We start from the raw sequence: 22,887 nt of genomic DNA on the forward strand, positions 1-22,887 counted from the left end.
AAAGAATGAATGAAGTGTTTGCCAAAGGCTTGCATAAAACTACAATTTTGGGCTGCCTGTCTTGTATCAAAATAAAAACTCCCTAAATAGAATATCTTGGTGTGATCATATGTGTGTGAGTGTAGGGATGGATATCAGTAAAGAGGATGTTTTCTATCTTTTATGAAAAAGCATGGCAGCTGCTTGCTAAGCTCTTAATAGGTGAAGCTGCTGGTTTTGCTTCCTTGAAAAGTCCCTATTTGCATAGATCCTATATAGAAAGCAGACTTTAGAAACGGAAATGGTATCTGATCACCAAATCTCACTTGCATTGGAAAGTTCCCTCTGTGGTTTGTGATTTTGGAAATGTGGATATGCTGACAACAAAATTAACTTCTCCAAAGAACTGAGAATTGCCTGCTCTCATCATCCCTCTCACTATAATTTACATGACTTGACGAAATTAGACTGTTATTTTCATCGGGGTGATCTGCAAAATCATAAAATGATGTGTATTTTGGGAATGCCTAATTAACTCTCCTTAGTTCCATTGAGGTTTCAGCTACTAATGCGAGCACTGCAAACATTATGGAGGAATTCACATCTAGCTTTAGTAACCACAAAGAGACACTCAAAGGACTTGAAAGAAAAATCTCTTTGTAATAAGGCAATGGTGAGAATTCAAGTCAAATAGAGAGTCTATGGCATAAAATCAGATATACACTGAGTAGCCAAAATTGCCTTGTATCAAATGACAAGAAATACTTTTATAGTTGAAGCCAATACTAATAATCAAAACAGAAGAATTACTGACTTATCACACAGAGTCCATCCCCAATCACAGTTTTATCACAAACATTAAACAATATTGATCAAGCTGTTTGTCACAAAAGTTTGCTTTAAAACATAATCAGTATCTGAAGTGAAAGCCATGTTTCACAGACAATTGCCAGCACCTTGTGTCATACTTGTAAATAATGGGCTACTCCTATTGAGCACCATCTGCTTAATAGAGAAAAATGTTCATCTTAATTAGGAAATTCTTCATCTTATTTAATAATTACTGAATACCCACAATGTGCTTGGCAGCAAAAAACACCAGAAACACACTCTGCCCACCAAGAATCCACCTGTTAAGGAAATATTATGAACCAGTTACGGAGTCTTTTCTGTTTTCAACATATTTTATGTATCTCTTTCCAGGTGACAGAGTTGCAAATGGTTCACTGGAAGGTGGGATGGTGAGCTTGCAGATTAGTTATGAGTGAAGGAAAGACAAAGAGGAGATAAAAGGCAAATTAATTACATTCACCATGAAGCATAAGTGAAATTTAGTCCATTACTGGAAACAAATTTAACAAACTCTTAAATAAACCCAACTGATTTGTTATGGATCGACAGATTTGCACTACAGAAAACACCAGAAACAGAATTTGTAGTAGAAAAGTCACCTTGAAATAGCAACTGTTATTTTACATTTATCTCTAGAATATGCCTCACAATGATATATCTATGCCATGAGATACTTATTTCGCCACAAGGATATTAACAGCATGCTTAATAAACATTTAACAATTAAAAATCTACTGAAGATGATTAGAATTAATACAGATTGACAACCCCTTTCAGAAACCTCCAACTATATTTCTTTCTCTTTTCCTTCTCTCTACCAACAAAAGTTTGAGAAAATTTCATGTTCATTATTACAATGGTATAGAGAAGCATTCTAGAGGAGATAAATAACCTAGTCACATCAGGAGATTAATGTTACATATATACATGTAAATAGTTCCTTTGCATGACTTAACCAGTAATAATGCTAATTCCCCTTTTAGTAAGAATTAGAAATAAGATGAAAAAAGTCTTTTTTCAATAATTGAATATCTCAGGTATAATTTGTTCAGGTCCTGAATTCTGATCACTTCTTCACTTTGCATAGTTAGCATGTTTCTGGAAAAGGTTCTCTATCCACCATGCTATTATCTCACTGAGTACTTCAGTTCTTTCAACACTTTTCATGAAATCATATGCTTTCCTCCTTTTACCCTCTTCATAAGGAAAACACACAATGCGTGAAAAAGAATGCTATCAATTTGGACATAATGTTACATTTTTGTCCTCAGGTTTCACTGTTTCACAAATATCAGCAATGCTATCACCAGAGCTGGAAGCTCCAAAAGGCAGGCCTCAGTTAAACATTAGTAAAATGGTGAATCAGAGAATAGAATATTATTCAGCATCCTAATTTTATATATATACTTCCTAGATAATCATCTTGCCCATATAATTTAGGCAAAAGAGAAATTACACATTGGCAGAGGTAATGCTGTGATGATGGCAGTTGTCAAACAGTGCCAATCTGAACTTTAAATGAATATAATTTGGAAAAAAAAAACATGACAGAGGGATAATGACTAGCTCAGACATTGTCAGGGTAATAAATACCTAATGAGCAAAATAGCTAAGCAAATAGTAGGTTGAACATACATCCAAATGTTGATTCTTGACTCAAAAAGTCAGAGAACAGAATGATTTGTCTCTCTGTCTGGAATGATAAAGCATCCCTTTCTCATAAGCTAATGAGCAGCACCATCTGGCATGATTACAGAGGAGCAAGATCTTAAGAAAGTGAAGAATAAAATGACGGAGTTGCATCCTGTTTTCACAGGATGTTAAAACATTCCTCACCATTAAGAATATTATAATAAAAATCACTTTAAATGTTCGTACACACTACACCAATTGTATATGGATTCTAGGACCAAATGTGTTCAAAATAATTGACTAGGTTTCCTGACATCTGAGACAATCTGAAGCTGGGTGGACCCCAGGAAATCATGTCCTTAGGGCTAATCCATTCCTGCCCTTTGACTGGACTGGATTCAGCTGAGCGAGGCTTTGATTGGATTACTTCACTGAGGCGTGACACTTGGTGGGTCTTAGTCCTCTTGCTAGAATCATTTATGAACAGAGGACTGAAAGCAGCGGGCACACAGAAAAAAGAGGCAGAGGCAGAGAAGCTCCAAGAGGCTGAGAGAAAGGTCCTGAAGGCTGGAGGCTGAAATCAGCAGAGCACAGAGGCATGGACAGAGGCCCCAAAAAGCTGACAGAGAGGCCTGCAAGAGAGGGGAAAGAGATGAGACTATGCCTGACTGTCCACAGCTGAGCTTGGGGAGAAAGTGAGCCTGGAGGAGAAGGCAGAGATACAACTGGCAGAATCGCCACTGTGTCTTGCCATGTGGCAGGAGTCCAGGACCACCAGTAGCCAACCTTTGGTGAGACATCATCTCTGGTGATCCCTTAATTTAGGCATTTTCATAGCTTCAGAACTGTTAGCTTTTCTTTTTTTTAACCTGATCTGATTTTATTTATTTATTATTTATTGTCTTATTTTTGTTAAAGTTACATTCAAAAAATATGAGGTCCCCATTCCTCCCATATCAACAACCTCTTTCATCATCATGGGACACTCATTGCATTTGGTGTATACATTTTGGAGCACTGCTGTACCACATGGACAATGGTTTATATTATAGTTTACACTTTCCCCCAGTCCACTCAGTGGCCCATGGCAGGACACACAATGTCCAGCAACTGTCCCTGCAGTTCCACCTAGGACAACTCCAAACCCCTACATCATATCTCTTCTTCCCTCTCCCTACCCTCCACAGCTACCATGGCCACTTTCTCCATATCAATGCTACATTTTCTTCCATTACTAATCGCAATAGTTCCAGAATAGAATATCAGTAAGACCACTCTAATCCATACTCTATTCCTCCATCCTGTGGACTCTGGGATGGTTATGTCTACTCCACCTCTATATTAAGAGGGGGCTTAGATCCCACATGGATGATGGATGCAATTCTCCTGCTTTCAGTTGTAGGCACTCTTGGCTCCCTGGTGTGGTGGTTGACCTTCCTCACCTCCCTGTTAGCTGGCTGGGGTAAGTCCAATAAACCAGAGGGTAGGAGTTGCAAGTCTGTTGAGGTTCAGGGCCTGGCTATCACACGGACAGTCCAGAGATTCAGGTTCCCTGAGTATACACCAAACCCCAGCACCAACCACAGGTCCAGTAAAAGTAACAGGAGAGGCTTGTGAACAAAGATCACATCTGAGTCCAACTCCATCACACTCAGGAACCCAAACTCCAAAGTAGGGCCAACTGACATGGCACTGAACTCCATCTGCCATGACCATAGAACCTGTGGGTCTCCGTAGCCCTCAGAAGAACCAATATCTGGGCTTGTATCTACTTTGGCTGTCACTGGGACCCTGCTGAGGCATGCATAAGGGTGACCCTTCTGATGACCACAACTGTTAGCTTTTAACCTAATAAGTTCTTACTATAAAAGCTACCCCATTTCTGGTATTTTGCTCCCAGCAACTTTTAGCAAACATTCAAGAACATCTTTAATTTTTTCTACCATTGTGGTTGCCAAAGTGTGGCACAGTAGCAAGAGGAATTTGTTAGAAATGCAAACTGTCAGGTTTTACTCCAGAACCTCTAGACAGAAACTCGGGGTGGGGCCCAAAAATCTGTGTTTTTAATCAGTCCTCCAGGTAATTCTGATGCAGGCACATGTCTGAGAACCACTGTTACCCCAAACTGATTAAGAGTCAGAGATTTTTGCAGTTTCCACACACACAAAAATAGCTGCCCTGGTCAATTCTGCTTAAACTGGTCCATCCATTGAAGAATAAAAATCAGTCAGGCCAATTTTTGGGGGCAAGACAAGGATCTCTTTGAATAAGAGGGTAGTCATTCTTGTACCCTTCTGTAGAACAACAGCAGGACAAACTGCCTTCAACTCTTAACTTGTTTGCACTGCATATAGATTTCTTCTTCCTTTTTTTTTTTTCAGGACCTCATGGGAAGCAGGTGTTAAACCACTGAGCTACACCAGATCCCCTGGATTTCTTCCTTTTAAGCTAGCTTGATTCACCCCTAAGACAAGTGTTTCAAGTTTGCCTGAACCTTTTATTCATTTGTTTTTCTACCTCTAGTTCATTCATTCAACAAATATTAATTAAGGATGTATGTGCTATTCTTGATGCTTGAGTTATATCAGCAAACAAAAGAGAAAATGATCCCTGCTCTTAAGGAATTCACATTGTAGTGGGGTGTAACAGACAATAAATTATAAACGTAATAAATAAATATATATATAATGTAGAATAATAGAAGGTAAACAATATCATAATTAAAAAGGAATGGTAGAACAAGGTAAGGAGAATTGGGAATGCTAGGTATGTGAGGTGGGGATTTCAGTTTTAAATAGAGTGTCAAGGTAGACTCCTGGATTGAGTGACAAATGAACAAATGCTTGGAGGAGATGATGGAGTTGGTTATGCAATATGTGGGGGTAGGGTGGGAGTAGAGTGTTCCAGCAGATATCTAGAGCAAAAATCCAAAGAAGGGTACATGCAAGGTGTGTTTGAAGTGCAACTAGGAAATCTGCGTGGCTGAGTAAACAAGATGGGACCCCAATAAATAAAGGTCAGAGAGGAAACAGGACTAAAGTGCCCTTTAAGTCATTATAAGTCATGAAAATTTTCACTTCTACATTAGGGGAAACCTCACAAGGTTTTGAGCAGAAAAGTGACATGATCTGAATTATGTCAACATGCTCTCATGAATTTTCCTCTAAATCTGTGTACAAATTCATTTATGCAGTGGGTAGGAAGACAGTGCAGCCATTTTTTTCTTTGATTTATATTCATCATAAGTAGTTATTTAAATGTGTTTTCAATAAGACAGTTGACTTTTTTTTTTTTTAAATCGAAGGAGAAAATATTTTCTGGGAGAAAATTAGAAAATTAGGTTGAGTGGTGAAGCTCAGATCATTTTAGTGTCTTATTCAGTTCTCCTTTATTTTGGTCTTTTGTTTTATGTCTTCTGTAGTGACCATTGTATTTGCCTCCAAAGGCCCATGAGTATAACCTTGATCCTGAGCACCAGGATTTTTTTTCTCACCAGGCAACTGACAGCTAACAGAATTGTGAGTGAAGTCTGAGAACCTGCTTTGTTACTGAAGTGAAACTAAAATGGAAACCTGCATTTGAGGAATGACTCTGTCAGTGACTTATTAAAAACCCAGTGCCCAGTCACTCAAACCCTAGAGAAGGCAATAGACTTGCCAACCTTTGGGTTAGTTAGAGCAAGGCGTGGTCTCTATGAGTAGAGCTGTGGAAACTTTTTATCAAAATCCTAAAAATGGTAGGTCTTATAGTGTTTGACATTGCTGTGATCCCTATAACTGAAGGAAAGTATTTTGAAATTTGCAAATATTTCAATGAGTAGCAAAGGGACTTTTAAACCCACAAAACTAACTGGTCTTATTCCATCCATCCATCCATCCATTAAATGTTATTGATATTATTGACCAAGCATCACAGGAAGTTTTTGGGGGAAAGAAATACATAAGGCCTGGTATTTTCTCAAAGAGCCTATGGGCTACTTGGTGATTTTTTTTACATAGATAGCAGTGATAGATGGTGAAAGTGATAAAGGAGTCTAAAGTGCTACAGGTTTTCAGAGGAAGGAATATGAATTCCAATTCGGGATATCATGAAAGGGTTCAGGGAAGGGGTAGCATCTGATTTGGTCATGAGGTATGGACTGCACTTGTGCACATGATGGTGGGAGGAAGTGCATTCTAGGCAGAGGGAACAGGAGAAGAGGTAGGAGTGATGATAGAAGACGATGAGTTATTGCTAAGGTCAATGCTAGGAAACCAAGAACAGCTGTGGGCCATTTAGCTAGTGGAGTGCTTTTTTGTTCTTGTTTTTAGCTGAAAGAAGTAGAGTGAAATCAAGTTTGGAATTTTGGTGACATTCCACTACAAACTACACCTGAGAATAAAATGGAGATGGGCGCCAACCCGTTTTTTAAAAAGATAACTGTCCAATGACGGAAATGGACAAATAAACATAATATGTCAGATAAAGAATTCCTTTGTTGACTGGTGAAGGTCTTCAGGAATACTGAGTGTCATTGTTAACTAGCTTGGGAGTGGGAAGAGTCACAAAACAGCAACCCAACTACATGCAGAACTACCAAAGCTATTGGTGAATTAGCTATTTGTGATTTATGGAATTCCCTGATTCAAGGAACAATGAAGTGTTGTCTTGTTCTTTTGTTCAGAGTCATCTAGAATAGCGCTGTTCAAAATGCCGTCTACAGATTAACAGCATCCAGGCCTGGCCTGGCATTTGTTAAAAATGTACTCAGGTCCCACTCCAAATCTACCATATTAGTATCTCTGTACTAGCGAGAACTCCAGGTGACTTGACACACATTTTAAGTTTGAAAATTACTGTACTGATTTGAAAGTCCCATTCTTTAGTAAGACAAAGAACTAAAGAGGTAAGTCCATTTAAAAGGTCAATAATACCTTAAAAAATAAGTCTCTTATTTTTTATTTCAGGAAGCAATAATTCATTTCAGCAAACCTTTGTAGAAGCCCTGCAGCATCCCACAAACTATGAAACGTATTTTGAAATGGTCCAAGCAATTAAAAATTTAATTGTACAGGTGGGTGTAATATAGGACAAAAAGTCTCACAAGAAACAACTGTCTTAAAAAGAGCCAAGACATGAAAGAATTTATGACAAAAATAAGAAAAGTTCCCTGGTCCATTTTTTTAAGGACAGGAATACAACCATTATTAACTTACTTAATTTTTACCTGACTTGAGAAAGAGTGACGGTCAAGAAAAAGTTCAAAGGAGAGAAGAAATCCAAGCTATAGAAAGAGGGAAGTAAATTAACTGAAGAGAGAAAGCCTGTGTTTAAAAAAAACAAAAGAAAAGAAAAGAAAAGAAAAGAAAAAGAAATCTTTGAAGTCCTTATAAATGGTAAAAGTGTGGAATTTTCATTTATTTATTTATTTATTTATTTATTTATTTATTTATTTATTTATTTCTCTCCCACCCCCACCCCTGCCCCCCGGCCTGGTTGTCCATTCTCTGTGCCTATTTGCTGCGTCATCTTCTTTGTCCGCTACTGTTGTTGTCAGCGGCATGGGAATCTGTGTTTCTTTTTGTTGCGTCATCTTGTGTCAGCTCTCCGTGTGGGTGGCACCATTCTTAGGCAGGCTGCACTTTCTTTCGCACTGGGTAGCTCTCCTTAAGGGGCGCACTCCTTGCATGTGGGGCTCCCCTACACGGGGGACACCCCTGCGTGGCAGGGCACTCCTTGTGCCCATCAGCACTGTGCATGGGCCAGCTGCACACGGGTCATGGAGGCCTGGGGTTTGAACCGCGGACCTCCCGTGTGGTAGACGGATGCCCTAACCACTGGGCCAAGTCCGCTTCCTGACATATTCTAATAGGGCTAACGTAAGGCCTACGTTTTGCTGGGTTTCACTCCCTTTGCATGTTCAAAAGCCTTGACATCGAAAGGAATGGTCAGCAAAAGTGTCCACTGAGACTTGACAGACAAGTCTGTACAACATAATGTGGCCACTGTTCTGTAAAGTCTCCTACTTTTGCTCCAGGAGGACTTTACTTCCCTAAGTAGACTGACTGCGAGTCCTGGTGTCCACACAACCAGTGCTGTCTGTACGGCCTTCCCTGTTTAAAGCATTGTCATAGAGTCTTAGACGTTTCTCTTGTTCTAATCCTAAACTGAGCTGTTTCGTCAAATATAGCATAGTGTCATCCAGTGTGTGCTATTTTTTTAAACACATGAGAGTTTGGTATTGATATTTTAAAATATACCCTTTTCTCTTTTTTACTGAATTTTTGATTAGCACCACATGTGTACTACAGCGAAGGCCTAATGTAGGCCCCTGGATGACATCATGAACAATAGGAAAAAGGAAGTCTCTTGTTTCCAATGCTTGTCAGCATGAAAACACAGCCCTGGATGGCTTATGCCTCTTGGCTCCGGAGTCCTAAGGTCCTGCCTGCAACTGCTGTGGAACAACTCCTGCCAAATACATTAGGGTGGGAACATCAATTCATTCTAACTGAGGTGGGTCAACATTACTCCTGAAAAAGTGCTAAGACGCTGTATTTGCAAAAGGCCATGTTCAATGAAGAAAGAAGGAAAACGATGCTTTTAATATTGTGTCCTATCTTTCAATCCAAGGTTTTGCTACTTTGCCTATTTTTCTCTTGGTCTAGGTTTTCATGGTGCTAGGAGCTATTTCTAAGTTAGCAATCTTTGTTTTTGGAGGCCAGGTACAGTGATATTTCTTTGGGTAAGACAGGCAGATTTCTGTGTTTCATGGCTGACTCTGAGGGCTAGTGAAGTGTTGTTTTTGCCCCTTCCATGTTGCTGCACTGCTGGTTCCACAGCTCACCTTGTGAAAAGGTTTGAAAGCTCTTCCTATTCTAGAAACTCTTTGGGTATGCAAAACCAAAGAATGTGAACAAATCTAATCCTAAAGTCCATCCTGGAACAACACAAGAAACTTTCAAAATGGCCAAACTGAAATAGTGGGCTGCACTGAAACCCCAAGCCAGATTATAAAACTGACACCACATAAGCAGTAAGGAAAGACACATCATTGATTTCTTTTTCTCTCTTGAAGATAGAGTGGGAATGGAAGGACACACTGACAAAGATAAGCCAGGTAAAGATCTTGATATTTACAAACCAGTTTGCATTTTGTCAGTGTTTTATGAAAAGTGACTTTTGTGCATGGTGTTTCTTAAACGATCCTTAAAAGTAACTTCCTCCCTTTCTCATCTCTTCACCTGAGGCAGTAACATCTTGAAACATTGATCTATTTGCTGCTAGCTTTCATCAATTTCATCCATCCCTGAAGGCGGACCCGCATTGGTGCCAGCTAATTAAGACCTATTTAGGGCAGCTCAGGGCCCTTTATCAGTCCCAAATTAGCTTTGCTCTTTTAATGAGGACTATAGCTTTCTCAATTATTAGTTAATTAAATAATGTGCCTGCATTTGCCAACATATTTCTAAAGCAGAATATAAGCTGCAATCACCCACCCGCCCACAGGTAAGTGGACTATTTCACATTGGCTCTCTATTGCTTCCCCAGGAGAGTTAACATTCCTTTTGCATCTATATGTAGCCAGGCACACACATAATCACAGCCTTCAAAGTGTTGAGTGTAGCACCATGTGCCACTGCCAGCCTTACAGCACCTCTAGGGTATTTCAGTCCTAAGATGTATTAATGCAAATGTGTAAGTGTCAGCAGGCTAATATTATTTCTGCATACCAATCGAAGAGAAAATAGAGATCCATTTTGTCCAAACTCTTCTAAATATAAGACCTTTAATTCCAAAGATGTCTGGAAGGAATGAAAGTTGCTGTAAATTTCACAATTCTTATTTCCCAGAAACATATTTGGTAAGTGAGATATAAAGGTGACCACTGACCAAATGATCTAGAATTGCAAAGAAAACTGGGCCCCAGAAGATGAAGAAAGAAAGGGCAAGCAGACCTCTCCTTTCCTCAGTTCTTCCCACAAGGTCACCTTCTCTAATTGACAAGCCACACAATTTCATTCAGTAACTGATGAGAAAGTAAATTAAATTTCATTTGCCTTGTAAAGATATTCCATTCTATTTATCAGCTGGTTTAAGTTCATCCTAAGGAGTTCAGCAGTGGACTACTATTTGTAGTACTACTATACTTGTCAACTACTTCATGCTTCCTCAATAAAGAACCCCCAAGACAAAGATAAAGCAATGGAAAAATGAATAAATGCCTACCTTAAATTGGGCGGAGATTTTTACAAGATAATTTTGAAAATTTGAAGAAGCAAAGCAGGCTGAGAAGACCAATATATCTTTGAGGAACTGCATTTAATCATTTTCCCATCATGTATCACGTTATTAGCAACACTTTTTTTTAAATTTTATAAATTATACATCATAATGGCGACATGATCTCTCCATTAAATATGCAATGATAAAAATGAGTACTTGCTAAAATTTCCAACAAGTGCAGGAAAACCAACAAACATAAATGTACCTAAAAGTAAAATCAAATGGAGTCCCCTTCTTGTCCACTCCCACCAATCCCAGCAATGGTGTACCACTTAACTTACTCCTGTTTACTTAGGGGGAAAATATTAAAAACTTTCATAGGAATATATACAGCTGATACACACTTGGTGAGCATGGCCCCAACATGAATGCTTGTCATTAAAATGTCTTCTTTGATGCAATATTCTCTTGATTTTTATAGTAATCATATTGCTGGTTGTACTATTATTCTTATTCTAAGACTGTTGTGTGTGTGTTGTGGGATAAAGCAGTAGAATAATGGCATTAGTGACTTTGGGACATGTGACTACCAGCATGATAGAAAGAAACAGATGTAAGATAGATGAAGTAAAATAAATCCAGCAGTCCTGAATTTGAATTGGGAGTATCAGTTTGACATCATAAAGATTTTATTTTTAAACTCTCTCTATAGAGTATGTTCATATAAACCCTAATAAAGCTAGGGCTTATGGTTATGACTGGAGGATAACCTGAAGGCCAACTATGACAAATGAAAAGCCAAATATACATAATTAATTACACTGCTCTGGGTTAGTGAAAGAGCAGAAATTGCTGAAGCCCCTGGCGAATTGCATTTTTACATATTACCATGCTACATATGAGAGTATTTCTTTAAAACACAATAAATACTTTTATCTCCACTGCCTGTCTCCGTTGGACATCTAATACTGCACTGATTCAAATCTAACCTTTGGGGTTCTTCTTGCTAACTCTAGCAGTAGAAATGTCTAGTATTATATTATAGCTAGTTCTGTCTTGCATTTCATACGCAGATGTGCATTTTTGGTGTTCAGGGTAGAAAATGCAAAATTCAAGTCAACTCAAGAATCAATAGGGGCGGCAGACTTCGCCCAGTGGTTAGGGCATCCGGCTACCACGTGGGAGGTCCGCGGTTCAAACCCCGGGCCTCCCTGACCCGTGTGGAGCTGGCCCATGCACAGCGCTGATGTGCGCAAGGAGTGCCCTGCCACGCAGGGGTGTCCCCACGTAGGGGAGCCCCACGCGCAAGGAGTGCGCCCTGTAAGGAGAGCTGCCCAGTGCGAAAGAAAGTGCAGCCTGCCCAGGAATGGTGCTGCACACATGGAGAGCTGACACAACAAGATGACGCAACAAAAAGAAACACAGATTCCCATGCCACTGACAACAACAGTAGCGGAAAAAGAAGACGTAGCAAATAGACAGAGAGAACAGACAACCGGGGTGGGGGTGGGGATAGGGGAGAGAAATAAATAAATAAATAAATCCTAAAAAAAAAAAAAAAGAATCAATAGGAGAGTCTGTCCAGGTAAGATTTTACAATAATTGTCAGTACTCAAATTACCTCAGGTGATATCAGAAACTACCCTCCCAAACACACTCCACTATATATTTAAATGCCTAGATTTGGTACTGCTGAATACTGAAAGACATATATTCTGAGGAAGTCAAGTTGTTACATTGGAATTATAGCCAATGTTCAATTTATCCCTGGTATTGTATGGATAAGCAAAGTTCACAGATACTTTAAAACTTTAGCCTTTGGTTTCAATATTTTCCTTCAGAAGATCTTTATCACAGCTAGTTATATGAACCAACACTGAGTGACTTATAATTCTACTTCTATCCATTATCTTGCTTGGCTTCCTAAAGAGGAAAAACTCTGGCAGGCAGTAGAACTAATTGGGAGATAGAGGGGGGGAAAAGAGCAAAGAAAAGAAGGAGGAGAAGTAGGGAAAAGAGAAAAATGAGGCCAGTAGACCTGAAGAACGGGAAGTGGGAAGGAGGGGTACAGAAAATCCTGTGGAAGGAATGAATGGAATAAAAAAAATGCAAATTAGTTTTTGGATAATTGAGTGAAAGGTTCTTAGCCTCATTTCTCTTAAAAAATCTAACTGACAATGATTTTAAATGAGGCATAATTTCAAAATGGTTTTCTGCTTGACATGTTATATGCCAATTTACAGTATTTAAGATCACAGGGTCTATTTGCTTGCAAGAAGCAATGTAACCTTGTAAGAGAATCGATAGGCTATTGCAGCCCCAGGTGAAATGTTGCCACAATTTTCTGAAGAGTTTAGGTCAACACATAATCCTAAAGTTCCTTAGCATTCCTATGTTTTGAAACAGAAATGTGCGTGTTTCCTTTTTCAGCTAAAACACTGTTTAATCGATGGCAAATTGAGCTAAATAAGAAAAGATCTAAAGATATCTTTTTGGGGATGCATCTAGTGTTTTTGGAGCCTTAAGCCAATCAAAATGGAGAGAACAGAAGGCAGCGGAGGTGGAATAAATGGGGCATCTCTTCTGGCTCGTTAAGTAATCGTAATAGTCAAAAACATGTAATCGTTACTTTGAAAAATAACCCTGTTCATTTGGTCAGTGTCAAAGGAACACAGCATGAGAGACAAGGCTGTTTTGTAGAGGACTCACCTATCTTTCCCAGTCTCCTGCTTGAAAACTCCATCACAGTAGCTCATGCGCTTCTCTGTAGTCACGTAAATCTGAGCATTTGGATAGATGTCAACCGTCTTTTTCAACATGTTATAAACGATGCCATTGCCATCTTTCCTCATATTGCGGAAAGGGCCCCATATAACATAAATAGTAGTGTTTGCTTCCTTGAAAAAATAATCAGGATTTTTTAGTAAAAGGGGAACGCTGGTATGGGACACAACGCGAATCATTGTCATGCGGCCAACATCTTCTTCATAGCCCTTGGTGGGGGCATTGTTCATTCTCCAAATGCAGGAGGAGCGATCTATCTCCTTGCCCACCTTCTGGCCAACCATCTGACCGGAGTTTGATACTATGGCACAAAGGTCACAGTCCAGTTGCAAAGGCTGAAAAACATGAGAAAGAGAGCAAAGGGGAGGAACACGTAAATTAGTAAATCCCAGCTTTTCAAACAAGTTCTACTGGGAATATAAACATTTCAGATATTGTGTGGAATTTCTGGATAAATGAATATCTTTGAAAATATATACCAGACCTACAGTCACTGTCATAGGTTATCAAGTGATGGGCATGCTTCCATAAACAAAGTGAATATATACTGTTAAATAATTTAATTTCTATCCCCATGCATTGGTTTAAAATTAAATTATTTTACACTCTGAATGGTGATTCTACATTCAGAACTGTAACAGCAGATGAAATAAGGAAACGCAGAAAGATTTGATCTCTTTATTAAGCACAGTGGCTGAAAAGAAATGCAAAAGAAACATACGCAGGTATCGGTTCTGTATTTTACTTATATAGCTATTAATGGTTATGGAGCAGTTGATAAAAATAAGAAGCGTTCAGCAAATGATGAGTTGATTGAGTTATCTTTTCAGAACCCAGTACTACTTAAGACGAATCCCAGACTAGCAAAAAATTACAAGACCCTTAAAAAATTTGCTTTGGTCACCATGTTAACTGGCTTTTGTGCATAGATGGATTTATTCTAGATGGATAAGCAAAGGCCTCTTTAAGAGCCCAGGGAAGATATGTACTTAGTCTCTATAGCAAGTCTACTCCCTTCCCCCTCCCCTTTTTAACCAATGGGATAATGGAGACTCATAGAGGTTAAGAATCAGTTCTCAGGATTTGCACATGATAAAGATGTCACGGTAGATTCAAATCTAGATCTTCTAACTCTAAACCCATAGCTTTCTCCTCAGCAACTCAAATTATTTTTGCTCTTTCCCTCCATATGAAGAAAAGTCCCCCTATCTTTGAAAACAGTGATAAGAGGCTTTGTGCTTTATTAATCACTTAGGTCTCGTCTCCCTTCTATGAGATTCTGGACTTTGGATCTCTAACGTTTGATCCTGGACTTTTCCTTTGTCTGTTTGTTAGTGGACCTTCTCACACTAAGTATTGTGTATATTTCACTTGCTGCAGGGTCTTTTAATTTACTGGTTCTTTAGAGGCTAGACCACAAACTCTGTAAGAGCAGAATCTATGTCTGCATTCTTCATTTTATCCCCACTCCTCAGCAGTCCCTGGAAGACAATAGGAGCTCAGTATAGAGTGGTTAGGGTAGGAAACCAAAGCAATTGAATTCATTTATTAGGAGCCTGAGCACTGAACTTAATGTTAGGGAAGAAGTGGGCTTTTTAAATTCATTTAGAATTGTTGATTTAGATGAAAAGAGAAAAGCAATTCAGAAGAAACCACTATAAAGCAGCATATCAACAAGATCAGTCTAGGTGACACAATCTAGATGGGTAAATTGAGAGGAAAAGTGTCCTAGAAAATTTACCCACATAATTGAACTCTAACAGATCATCTATCCTTTCAGGGGTAGGGACTCAAAGTAGTGATTGAGCACTTAATACATGCTAAGCAAGGTACCAAGAGTTGGAGATTCAACTCTGAACAATAAAAGCAAGAACCCTCCCCTCCCAGAGCCTACCTTCAAGTGGATGGAGAAAGGTGATAAACACAACAGTATAACATATAATATATTAGATAAGGATAGGTGCTAAACAGAGAAAATCAAAGCAAGTAAGGGGGATAGGAAGTACTGGGCATGTGTGCATGTGTGTGTATTGCTGGGGGGAAGGGCCTCATTAAGAAAATGATATTTGAGGGAAGACTTGAATGAAATCAGAAGGGCTGGCCATGTGGATAATTGGGAAGCAAGCATTCCTGCTGAGGAAAAGCAAATGCAAATGCAAAAGGCCCGAGGTGGGAGAGGAGAACCGAGGAGAGTAGCATGGCCTGGCAGAGCCCAGGACATCAAGTAGGGATCAGGGCAGAGAGGTGATAGTGGAGATATCCCTGCAGGCCTTTCACTCTGCATGAGATGGGGAGCCTTTGGAGGGCTATGAGCAGGGGAGTGGAGGGTCTGATTTCTATTTTAATAGCTTTGGCTGCTGTGTGGAAAATTGATCAAAAAAACAAAAAATGACGCAAGAGCAGAGACAGGGAAAGCAGGCTACTGCCTCAACTCTGGCCAGAGGGCATGATGGCTTGGACCCGTTTGAGCAGCAGTGGAGGTGGTGTGAAGTTGGTCAAATTCTAGATATATTTTGAAGGTAGAGCTATTGGATTAGGGAGCAGATTGAATGTGGGAGGTGACAGCAAGGCAGGAGTCAAGGATAATTTCAGATTTTTAGCCTACATAGCTGAAAGAGTGGAGCTGCCTTTAAGAAATAGAATGCTTCAGGAGGAGAAGGGCTGGGCAAGGAAGAGCAGGAGCTCATTTTCTGACCTGTTAGAGTTGAGATTCCTTGAACAGACTCTAGCATCAAATTGTATAACAATACTACTCAAACGTCTTTCTAAAACCTCTTTTTTTGTAATTAAATTCCATATCATTAACCTTCTATTATGTCAGTAAATAGTCCTTAGAGATATTTTAATGTGTGCACAATATTCCATTAAATGGATATATCATAATGTACCTAATTATTTGCCTAATACTGGGCATTCAGCTATTATCTGATTTTTTTTTATTATACAAAAGTGCATTGATGAACATCAAAGCTGTCTTTTGGATGCTAACAGTTATAAAATCCTTTTATTTTTTTGCTCAAGAATATTAAGTTATTCAAATGTATTTCTTTGATTTAATTTTTCTTGTGCACCTATAAAATATGCTAGAGTGACAAAGGCATTTCTTTATTTACAAAGTCAAAATTAAGGGTTTCCAAAAAGCTCCCTTGTAAAAGGTCTATTTACAAGATGTCTCAAAATTGCTATCAAAGAGGCTCCCTTATCACCCCTGCCACAGAGAGTTTTCTGAACTAAGGTGACGGCAGGTGGTCTGGGCCCAGGTTAGAATAAGTGGGTGAATGTATTAGGAGACTTGGAAATGGGATTGTGTGGACTGGTGCCATAGTAAGGCTTCACTGATGGCCAAATGGAGGCACAAGGGGATGACCGTTCCTCACCCATCAGGAGCTTGCCTCGTCATGGCTGACAAGAAAGAACACTCCCTGCCAGGTAACTTGTGATAGAGCTTGACATCTAATGTACTTAACTGAGTCCTCCAAACTCATTTACAGCCATGCAAATCAACGCCTGATTTAAATTAAGTGTGTCATACAGCACACTGCAACTTATCACCAAGATGCATAGGGAGGCTACAGTCCAGTTACTGTTCTGAATTGTTTCACTGCACTAAAACCATTTGTTGGGTATGGTCTCCACAAATTAATAATAATAAATGAAAAGAAGAAGGAGGAAAGAAAGAAGGCTTGGATGTGTTCTTATCTACAAAATGCAGCAATTTGCATTGGATTTCCTAGTCATTAGAGTGAATTAGCCGGTTCTGCTGTAACAAGGCTTAATGTAACTAATAAGAATCAGCATCCTGGTCTCACTTGACAATTGTAACCTCTGAAAGTGATCAATTAAGACATCACAATCTGTTTCATGACAACATATTGTGATGCGGCAGCTGTGCAGATTATGAGGTCAGCAGCTGACTAACAACTTGAGGGCAAACGCTAGGAACAACAGCCTCTTGTTTATGTGACAAATATGTAATTGGGCAGAGTGCTCTGAATGCAATGGTTTTCAGGGTAGAAGGCTTTCTTTAAACTACCCCTTCTTTTATACAGTTCACTTGGCCTTGAACAGTTATCACGTCTAGAGCATTAAGAGTCTCCTACATGCATGTACTTCTTGGTCACAGTTCTGCTCAGCTTTCTGAGTTCCTGGGTGAGGAACCAGAAGATGCAAAAGAACACAATAACTGACTGCTCTTTAAAGAAACGATCTTTAAAGCATGATGGAAGTGCGAGGCTAGATGAATAAAATATCCCTAATCATAATCAGTGCTTGTTAAGGCCCAAGGGATTCATTATATTTTTAAGACACCTTCAAACTGCACTAAGCCATGATAAAAAGTAAGAAATACCTAGGCAAGAAGAGCTGCTCTTATCTAGTTATCTCAAGTTTTATTAGCTTTTTCATTGTATCCTTTGATCTCTGCTTTTTTTGTTAAAATGTACTGCTGTTCCTTTAACTCACTGATGTTTCTTGAGTTTGAGGCCTCGTTTGGAAATTTTTTCCATGTATCTCCACTCACTCTGTTCTGCTTTGGTAAGCCGTTAGTCTTTCTGGATTGAGGCCCTGGATTTTCTGGGACCTTTGGAGAGATTTATCTGGTTCCACTTTATCAAGTCTTAATTTTGAAAGCTAGTTTCTGGTTGATTTGTCTCTATATTCTGTTTCTTTTCATTAAAATAAACTTGACCTCTTTATCTATGCCTCTTATATACTCAAACTATAAAAGCTAAGGGGAGCAGATGTTGCTCAGTGGCTGCAGATGCTGCTCATGGGAAGCACCTGCTTCCCATGTAAGAGGTCCTGGGTTCAATCCTGGGTACCTCCTAAAAAACAAAACAAAGCAAAACCAAATAAAAACGTAAGAACCAAACATTTTGTTTGTGCTTAGGCTGTATCTATAAAATGGCAGGCCCCACAAATATTTAAATACTTAGTCCATCCTGTCTGGGCAAGTATTCTATGTTAAAGAAAGCCCACAAATGTCAAACTCTGCCTTTTTTTTTTCAGGTCTAAAACAAGGATTTTTTTTTTTTTTAACAGTAAGAACCACTATCTTTGCTTTGGGTATTTTCTCCCTCTGCAAAAGTATACTAAATTTATACTAGGATATTTGTTTATAAACACCCAGCTTGAAGAGAGTTAAGAATTTGGTGATATTTATTAAATAACCAAATAATTTTTGTTTAGCCCCTTTTCTATGTGTGGCAGTGTAGGAGAATTCTATGATCAACTAAGGTCAATTCATATGCTATTTTAAAGGCCCTACAGGATTACCTAGAAAAACAAGGTATTCCTCTAAATTCTTCATTCTGCTAAAATGAATCTTGACATTTTGTCTCCTTATAAGGAAAAAAAATACTGGAATCTTTCCTAGGGGGTGGGGTGAGGGGATGACGAGAGAAGGAGAGGGGAATCTGGGTGGGTATATTTTATCTATTGATATCCCTGTGATTTGAACATCTATTACATGCCAGCCATCAAGTACAGTACTTTATTATATTGACCCACTTAATTCTCATAATAAATCCTCAAGTTAGTTTGTTTTTAATCCTCAATATAGAGTTGAGGAAATTAAGATGAATACGCTGTGCAGTGGACACTGGATATCTTTCTAGTTAAAAGGAGGAGCATTTGTTATCGTTCATGAAATGCAATATACCAGTATTAAGAAAAGGAAGATATTAAAGAAATATTTATTATAACTTGCACATGAGTCCTAATATACATGTAGGCAAACACCTCAAATCTTGCTCAGTGTTATATTAAACTTACATTTGTTAAATTATATATTAATGTTTTAAACATGCTCATAGCCAAGAATATCTCCCAAATAGGCACAAATCCCCTAAGTTAATGACAGTCTCCTCAGGAACGCTAGGGATTCAATATGAGTGGAATTAACCTCTCCTTTCTGGCAGTGGTATATGAAAGTATGAGGACATTTTTTTCTTAATATTTTTAGTTTTAATATGACTGAAATTTTAGTCTAAGTGGATGTGGCTCAAGCAATTGCCTCCTGTCTACCATATAGGAGGTCCAGGGTTCAATGCCCAGGGCCTCCTGGTGAAGGCAAGCTGGCCTGTGTGGTGAGCTGGCCCACGTGGAGTGCTGGCCTGTGCAGAGTGCTGGCCCACGTGGAGAGCTGGTGCAGCAAGATGATGCAACAAAAAGAGACACAGAGGACAGACAATAAGAGATGCAGCAGATCAGGGAGATGAGGTGACACAAGAGAATGATCATCTCTCTCCTACTCCAGAAGGTCCCAGGATTAGTTCCCGGAGTAGCCTAATGAGAATACAAGCAGACACAGAAGAACACACAGCGAATGGACACAGAGAGCACACAATGGGGGGAGGGAGGGGGCATAAGAAAAATAAATAAATCTTAAAAAATAAAAAAATAAATTAGTCATGATCAATTTTATTGATTTTAAGTTGGTCCTCCACATCTTCTTACTCAATTTGCTTTTCAAACTGTTTTTTTATTACAGCAGTGAGGTCATGTTTCTTTTTCAAGCAGTAAAATATTACTGTCCATTCTAGGGGCACAAAAAAGGGCCACAGCAGATGATTTTATTTTCTAAGCTGGTCTCTGTGACTGAAAGGAATATTCCTTTCCTCCTCTCACCTGAAAACCTCTCTGAGGTGAATTCATTTTAGAAACCTACAAGTCCTTAGGAGCCAAAGCTATCTGGAGACTGCTAAGCCATCCTCTAACTCTAGGGCAGGGGTTCTTAACCAGGGGTCCATGGACACCAAGGGGTCTGTGGAAAGATTTCAGGGGGTCTGTGAGCTTAGATTGAAAATTTTAAAAAAACACTATTCTTGTAGGGACATGTAGATGTGGGTCTGATATATTTATTAAGTAATACACAGTATAGTGTGGACTTAATAAGGGGTCCTTGGTTTTCACCTGACTGGCAAACGGGTCCATGGAACAAAAAACGTTAAGAACCCCTTCCCTAGGATATCATCCTCTCCATACTTAGGAAGAGTCCAAGACACTTGCTTATTTGGATACTATGCTTACACTGAAGGCCATTTTACAGCCACACCTATTTCTATTTTTATTTTAATTAGTATTTGATAGGCATAAAAATGATGAGGCACAGGGAAATACAGAAATTCTTGCGTTCTTGATGAATTTGTGACATTTTTATAATTAGTCAACTTTAATCTGCCTGTGTTTCAACAATCTATATTATTTACATAGATTACAAAAACTGATTAATCATGAGATATCCAACTGATATTCACCTAACTAAAAAAACAAAACAAGAGGAACTGACCAAAATGAAGTCATTCACCATGACTGGCAAATTTTATCTGTCACTGAGTCAGAGTTACTTTTCTCTTCAAACTAGTACCTATATATACTATTAACCACAATTCTCCCAAGAATGTTTTTCTGTGAACTAGAACAAATGTACATCACCATTACCATGGAGATGCATAGGAAAAATACAATTAATATAACCTATGGACTACAGTTAACAGTAATATTATAATATTCTTACATTGATGTCAAAGAAGTACTGTGTTAATAATAGGGAGTATGGAAAAATACACCAAATATATGCTATAGACCATAATTGGTAGTAATAGTCTGATGCTGTTATCTCAAAATCTGTAACAAATGTTCCACAACAATATAATGTGTTGGTGGAAGGGCGTTGTATGGGAATTCTGTATGTTTGCATGATTGCTTTGTAAGTTCATAACTTCTCTAAAAAACAAAGAAAAAAAATATATATATAAAACTAGTGTCCATATAGTTGAAGAAGTCTTCCCTTTCTCTGCTCCAAATTTACACACACACACACACACACACACACACAGGGTACCCTCACTGAGGTGCTGTCATAGTTCACTCTCCTCATCACTATCCTGGGAAAACTTCCCCTCCCTCTTCTTTGGATATGAACCTGATAGATCACCCTATCCTTTTTGAATGATTCATTGAGGCAACTGCAAAACACTTTATATTTTAATCAGTAAGAAGAATGAAATATTTAACCTTCATTTTTTCTATCTGAATAAGCTTATAGACAAGACAATAGGTAGTTAAAATCTGTGAATTAAAACCTGCAAAACAGCACGGTTTCCCCAGCAAAGAGAAACGACCATGTATGAAAGGTCACCTGTCAACTAGTTCTAGTTATTAAATCTCTGCATTTATCACTAAGGTGGCTCTATGGAAACGAAGGTCAAGACATTAAATTATGGAACAGTCAGGATTAGAAAAGGTCACCAAAACCTCAAGTAAAATTTAACCAAACCTGGTAATTCAGCGCCCTTGGAAGCGAGTGGAAACAGCCAGGGGTGAAACCCAACACAGGATCCTGTTAATTTTCCTCCCTGCTTTAGCTCCACACTGAAAAGGAATTTCCATCTGAAGTCTTGAAGTCTAAAATGAAACTTGCTCAATCTCAAATAAAAACAGGAGCTTTGGTAAATATTTCAGAAAGAAAATCGTGTTTGAATTGAACCCGCCTAAATTATTAAAAACATTGTTTTATGCTACTCTAATGGTTGCTTTCATTTCACCCATAAGAATGCAATTAAAAAAACTGGGGAAGGGACACTCTTGGAATCTTAAATGCTTTACAGAACAATTAGCAGCTCACCACTCACTAATTTACTACTTTAATGTAGAAACAAGTGAGACCTCTGCTTTTCATCATCCAATTTGAATGAATTTGAGCAAAGCCTGCTGTACAAAGCTCCAGAGATACACTCTTCAGTTTGCTGTCACTTATTCCTCTACTCTTCCTGAATGTCTTTAGAGTTTTAATTTTAGAGGCTTCAACATGTATAATGATACCATTGGGGAATAGATTTTGCCTTTATTCTGCTTGATGTTCTTTTGAGGTCTTTCAAATGTAAGGTACAAAAGAGGCATTAACAATCTGGCATTGTTTTTGTTGCTTGACAAAGAAAAAAAAGTATTTTAATTTTTCCCATGTTTCAGGAATGATTAAGCAAGCTGTTTTCATCTATACTGAGTCACTTTCAGCAGCCCTCTAACTGTGAGCAAAGAATTAAGACTATTCTAGAAAGAAAGCAACACAATTCAGCCAAGCCAGGCCGTACATGTACTTCCTCACCCTGCCACAAACCAGCATCTTCCAGGAATGCAGCTTTCAAAAATGGAGTGTATAAATCACACACTACAGGAACAGCACATAAAAAGACAGATTTGATAACCCAGAATTTGACTGTGACTCTCTGTGGATTTGGGATATGGCATTTACTTTGATTCCTACCTGGTGGCATTACATCCAAGTATAAAACTTAATGTAGGGACACATAAAAATGTTAATGTCAAGAAATAATTCTAAAACAGGCAACCTAAAGCTATGCTTCACAGTTACCATAGATGAAGTGACTCCTTTATTAGGAAGTTCCTTGAGGGAAGTAGATCTGTATGTATAAT

General features: G+C 38.7%; 1 protein-coding gene across 1 annotated transcript in view; it reads right to left on the reverse strand.

Annotated features, from left to right (window-relative positions):
* The window catches only part of ST6GALNAC3 (ST6 N-acetylgalactosaminide alpha-2,6-sialyltransferase 3), a 626,194-nt gene that overhangs the window by 220,418 nt on the left and 382,889 nt on the right, over positions 1 to 22,887 (reverse strand). The window contains exon 3 of the mRNA XM_058303350.2: positions 13,378 to 13,787. Within this exon, the coding sequence (XP_058159333.1) occupies positions 13,378 to 13,787 (410 nt within the window). The remainder of the gene's footprint in view (positions 1 to 13,377; positions 13,788 to 22,887) is intronic.

This window comes from Dasypus novemcinctus, chromosome 9, assembly GCF_030445035.2.
Source record: "Dasypus novemcinctus isolate mDasNov1 chromosome 9, mDasNov1.1.hap2, whole genome shotgun sequence".
NCBI classification, from domain to species: domain Eukaryota; kingdom Metazoa; phylum Chordata; class Mammalia; order Cingulata; family Dasypodidae; genus Dasypus; species Dasypus novemcinctus.